Source organism: Trichogramma pretiosum, unplaced genomic scaffold, assembly GCF_000599845.2.
Source record: "Trichogramma pretiosum strain Unisexual culture from Peru unplaced genomic scaffold, Tpre_2.0 scaffold125, whole genome shotgun sequence".
In the NCBI taxonomy this organism is placed as follows: domain Eukaryota; kingdom Metazoa; phylum Arthropoda; class Insecta; order Hymenoptera; family Trichogrammatidae; genus Trichogramma; species Trichogramma pretiosum.
The window spans coordinates 94,023-100,068 of NW_019640812.1; the positions used below are offsets into that span (position 1 = coordinate 94,023).

General features: G+C 39.5%; 1 protein-coding gene across 1 annotated transcript; it reads right to left on the reverse strand.

Moving 5' to 3' along the window:
* Positions 1-2,806: 2,806 nt before the first annotated feature.
* Positions 2,807-3,511, reverse strand: LOC111694209 (osteocalcin 2). The gene is made up of 3 exons (XM_023461479.1): positions 3,203-3,511; positions 3,018-3,109; positions 2,807-2,947 (listed from the first exon to the last, which is right to left on the reverse strand). Exons 1-3 carry the CDS (start codon positions 3,509-3,511, stop codon positions 2,851-2,853), a joined length of 498 nt encoding a protein of 165 aa, XP_023317247.1. The 3' UTR covers positions 2,807-2,850.
* Between the last annotated feature and the right edge of the window lie 2,535 nt (positions 3,512-6,046).

Here is a 6,046-nt window from a genome sequence, read left to right on the forward strand (position 1 = left end):
TGGCCGCTAAAACCAGATTTTGAAGACGATTAAATAAAATATAATCCCACAACTATTTAGCAAACTGAAATTTCTCATTTTCAAACTATAACTACACTAAAAAGTTTGAAATAAGAATAATTCAATGATTCGGTATAGATCTTCCGCAATTAGAGTAACTATTATTCAAGTATTCTAGGTCTAAATAAGACGTAAATGAGTATATTACTTGCCTATGGAGCAAGCGTGTAATACACGCGTGCTCTGAGACTTTCTCTTTTCACTTTGTAGGTGAGTATATTATTTTTCATGAATCCTCCAGCAAGAATCAACTTTTTATTTTGGCCGCAGGGACGGAAAAGTTTAATTCGGCTGGGGTAGCATGAAAAATGATTCTTGACTGATCGAGATTTGAGCCAAAAAAATGCACGGTGAGTAGCAATTACAATAAATGAAGTACAAACCACAAAAATGAACAAAAACGTAATGATATGTTTATTGAAATTTTAAAAAGGCATGAACTTGAAAACCTATAAAAGTTCTTATATATATTTACAGTTGGTTGCAATTGCACATTTTCGGTTATGAAAAAAGCGTATTTATCACATACATAATTTTAACAAACTTCTAGATTTGTCCGATAGGTAGTTTCTGAACTTTTATACTGTTTTTCGGTGTCAACTTGAATTCGATGGAGGTACACAAAATCTTAATCATCTTGATGAACCCTCATTTGGTGCTTCAAAAAATCTGATTCACTTCCAAATTTCCATTCACACTGGTCGCATGGGGGTAATCTTTGCTACCCTCATGAACTTTCTTTCGGTGTGTGTTCAAATTGCTTCGATCCCCAAATTTCTTCCCACACTTGTCGCAAGCGTAATCTTTTCGACCTTCATGAACTGTTCTTTGGTGTACGAGCAAATACGACAATCGTCCAAATTTTTTCTCGCACTTATCACACCCATAATCTTTGCGACCTTCGTGGATTGTTTTTTGGTGATTCAACAAATCTGCTTTTCTTCCAAATTTCTTCTCGCAATTTTCACATGAGAAATCTTTACGTCCTTCGTGCACTGCTTTTTGGTGATTCAACAAATCTGCTTTTCTTCCAAATTTCTTCTCGCAATTTTGACATGAGAAATCTTTACGTCCTTCGTGCACTGCTTTTTGATGAGAGACTAAATGATGTTTTTGTCCAAATTTCTTCTCGCAATTTTCACATGAGAAATCTTTACGTCCTTCGTGCACTGCTTTTTGATGAGAGACTAAATGATGTTTTTTTCCAAATTTTTTCTCGCATTTCTCGCATGCATAATCTTTGCGACCTTCGTGAATCGTTTTTTGGTGGAGTAAAAAAGTCCCTCTTTGTCCAAATTTCTGCTCGCAATTATCGCATGCGTAATCTTTGCGACCTTCGTGTACTGTCTTTAAATGGATTAGCAACTTTGAATTTTGTCTAAATACTTTCTTGCAATTGTCACATGGGTAATCTTTCTTACCTTTATGAACTGTTTTTTGGTGTAAAATCAAATGGTATTTTCGTACAAATTTTTTCTCACATTTGTCACATGCGTAATCTTTGTGATTTTCATGAACTGTTTTTTGGTGTGAAAGCAAATAAGATTTTTGTCCAAATATTTTCTCGCACTTGTCGCATGCGTAACTTTTGCGATGGTGCGAAGGTAAAAAGTGTACCTTCTCTATATGGCAGCGCAAACTCCGTTTATTTTCAAATCTTTTCGCACATTTTTCACATAAGTAATCTTTGAAAACTTCGTGGAATATTTTTTTGTGCTTAAGTAAAGTTGACTTGTTTTCAAATTTTTTCTCGCACTTGTTGCACTTGTAATTTTTATGATCTTTGTGTACTAATTTTTGGTGCGCAGACAAACTAGATTTTTTCACAAATTTCTTATCGCACTTGTTGCATGCAAAATCTTTCTGTTCATTGTGAATTGTATCTCGATGTGTTTTCATGTCTGATTCTAGTGTAAATGCCTCCTGGCAAATATCACAAATGTATTTTTTGTCGACTGAAACAGCAATGTCGTGTTCACTTAAATTATCTTTAGAGATAACTTCTCCGGATTTTGCGTCACTTTTATCCATTTTATTAGTTGAATTGAACGATGGATCCTTTTATTCAGATCTACGTAAATTGAATGAGTAAAACTTTCGGTATTATAACTCGTTTTATCGAGAATGACAACATTCAAACTAATTTGTTTTTACTATAAACATGATCAATGTATTCAAGGTATAATGTCGTTTATGATCATATTGTTTACAATCAAGTTACCGATTTATCTGTTAATACATTCTCCTAACAAATTTGAACCAGTATAAAATCTTTTTGTAATATCGAGTTGATAGCTCTTTATAAATAAATCATAAATTATAAAATTTGAATATTTCACATGAAATTTGCCTCCTCTATTCGTTGCCGCTTTCCATGCCATGGCATCGTTTGAGTGCTCCATAATCCACTGCAAAAGCATATCATATTTCGAAATAAATAAAATTAATTATTTATGGGTATACACGGCTAGATGAAGCACGAAGCAGAATTTTTCGAGGTAAACTTCGGTTCAAGAGTATATGTAGCAGATTTATGAGTGAAGCTCGATCTGAGATAAAAAGTGGAGAGTTTGAAACCCACCTTTTCATTTATTTCTTATTTATTATTACAAATATACGTCAAGTATTATATATTAAGATACACCATATAAGTTAGTTGTAAACAATGTGGATCTAATGGAAGCTGAAAATAAAGGTATACTCTTAATTTTTTTTCGGTAAAAAGTATTATTTAGAAGAGTATAGTATAGTTGTTACAAAAGCTAACATTGGCATGATTTTGCTATATTATTAAATTTTACTGGATTGCCGAGAAGGATTGTTACTCTTGATCGATTTCTGCTCTATTTTTCCTTTTGTCGATTTATTTGTATGGACGAACTCACCCCTGAAAATTATGCACAATTACATTCAACAATATTTGTGGCGTGATTTGAATGAATTTAGCCCAAGCTTACAGTTCAACGCGCAGAGCTCTTAAAATGGGAGGTGTCAGAGGCCTGACTACTGGTTGAATCTCAGGTACTACGAGGTGACAGTAAACCGGAACCTATAATTTTTTTCGCAGAAATATAACCGTTTATTTTTATCGTGCAACTAGTGAAATTAATGAAACGATGAATTATAGAAATATACAACTTACGTAAGGCAAGGTATCGTCCAATTCAATGGTCGGTACATCGCCGTACAAGTCCGGAATATCGAAGTGTTTACCGAGTATGGGCGATTCGATGGCAAAGTTAACGTTACCGAGGCAGCTTCGAGTGCTGCAGCGGCTATCGCTACTGCTGCTGCTGCTGCTGGCGCCGCTGCTACTGGCACTGCCGCCACGACGGCGGCGACCCTGGCCCTTGGGCTTTGCCAATGCCGACGACGACGACGACGACGACGACGACGACGACGTCGAGGATCCAGCTGATCGTTTGGATGAGTTGTTGCCTTTCGATGTCATTTTTATCTATGTCGGTGCAGGCAAACGCACGGATTGAAACTGACGCTGCGGTACGCGTGATAATTACGCGTGCCGAGCGGTGTACTACGATGCTTATTTGGTCGATACGTGCTTGCGGTAGCTCCGAGCTAAAATTTATGCGGGGATGGTTGCATTACAAGAATCATGATTTCTGATGCATACATTCGATACTTTCATTTTCCCCAATGGTCTCCATTGTAAAACTTTCTCGTCTATGTAAACTTTCAAAAGTTGTCCTGTCTCTCTCTTTCTCCCTCTTGAGACGCTCTTAACTCCGTGAGCGATTCGAAAACTTCAATCATCCTTAATTTCCGACACTCGATAAAATTAAGGCTTTATTGTTACTGGTGTAGATGGAAAAAACTTTGTAACAGGAATTTTACCGAAAAAGTTTTCAGCTCTCGATAATCGTTTGCTGAACATTCCAAAAATTTTATTGCATTTCAGTATTTTACAAAAAAGTAGCAAAAAATTCTTATACTTTACGATAAGTTAAACATTTTTTACATAAAATTTGTTATACTATTATGGGCTTGAAGAAGTTCAATTGACTTTATGTATTCATCGTTGTTGCTGGAAATTGTATCACTAAAATGGCCCTCGCAGGCAATTCAGGCCAAGAAAAGAATACCACTGTCTGTATGATTCATTTTGTCTACTATTACCATCCTATCTTTCTTTTTCACCGTCCGCCCCATTTCAACCTTAACAGCAAAAAATCCCAAAAGATATGGTATGTATATCTGCCTGTAAACGAAATCCCACGATGACATCCGAGTAGAGATCTCGCTAATAAGCGACTGTTCAGCCTCGTATAAGAGAGAGAGAGAGAAAGGGCTCCGAGCGGCAAGTTCGATTAATCGATTTCCTGTTCTCGGCGCAGCGCTCCGTGGGCACGAGTTTTTCCTGGTCATTTCTTGCTGCGTCGCTTTGTACATGATCCGCGAAATGGATACCTAAGCGCTTCCGAAAATACTCCTCGCTCGATCTCTATACCCACACGAGTCTATGGCCCTCCACTCTGCTCCCTTTCTGGCTCTCAGACTACTCGGGTTACTAAGCGAAAGGGGGAAGAATGAGTCAAAAGCCTACATATCTACTGCTTGCAAACATATAACTGCCTTCCGTACATATGTATGTGTGTGCGTGCCAAATAAACCGACTTCGAGTCGAGATATGGAACAGCAGCAGCAGCGGCATGGATGTCTATATATGGGACGTGCTATGGTTCAGAGGGATGGATTTACTCGGTCAGCGCACGAGCGCACGGTGTAAAACGGCGCGAGCAGTATAAGTACAGCCACCGGTAGCGAGTGGAAATATCAATAATTCAGCCGTCGACGAAATTTTCTCGCTCTCCTTCTTATTGCTCAGACGCGCAAACTCCGAACGAGGCGAAATACCGGCGCGGCTCGGCCGATACGTATATATAACGCGTTCTTTATCCGTCTCGAGGAATCGCGAAGGCAATACGTTACTTATATGCATAATTTTCGATTGCCTTCTTACGGCTAGTGTTGCAACGCCTACTCGTTCCCTGCAACTCGCTGCACAACTACGTAATCGTCGTAAGAGTTAATTTCGTCGAACGAGGATGCTCGAATACAAATTAATGTGCATATAGTCGAGTAGTCGATTGTTGGTGTGACGGCACGAAGCGAAAATATATTATATATCTCATGCGCTCTCGTGACCTCTTGATATACCGCATATGCCCCATCGTCCCCAAGCGTTATAATAATTAATTTGCGTTGGCGTCGGATAATGAGCTTAGCAACCTTCTCACTTTATTAAACGGAAAATCCGAAGAGAAACGGCAAGTTGCAACGCACTCGAGGTGCACGTGCATCGCCCTGGTTCTGTATAAATATGCTTTCCCACTCTTCGACATTCTAAAGCAGAATTAGGATCGAATCTCTCTTTTGCCAATAATAACGGCGCATGTGTATATATCGAACGATCCTCGCTATAGGCGAATAGTCTTGTCGGCGAGTGGCTTACGACAATGATACAGCCGCAAGCTCGGAGACAACAACGAAAATCCAAAGTAAATAAAATCAATCGAACGACGGCTCGGCTCGTAAAGGTCGCTTACACGGAGCGTACGATATACAGCATACGCGCGGGTGTGCAGCTGTTATCGAGATACACACACACATGGACGCGCGCGACGACGTCTCCTCAAGGGTAGCGAGCGAAAGAGCTCGCAGGGCTCGACGCCAAACATCCATATTCTAAGCTCGCGGAGCTTTGGCTCGTTGTCGTCTACGCGCGCACATACGTATGTACGCGATATGTTGTGCAGTATCAGTCGATGCAAAACGATGGCGCTGTGTGTGCGACGAGGGTGGAAAAAAAATGCTCTACACACGGGCGCGCACGTGTGAGTGCATACATGTGCCTTGGCTTTCTTTCCCTAGCGCAGTAGCAGCAGCAGCAGCAGCGAAAGCTCGTATACGTATACGTTATACATATCGCAAGTGGGTGGGTGATTGTTGTACATTTGCACGTATA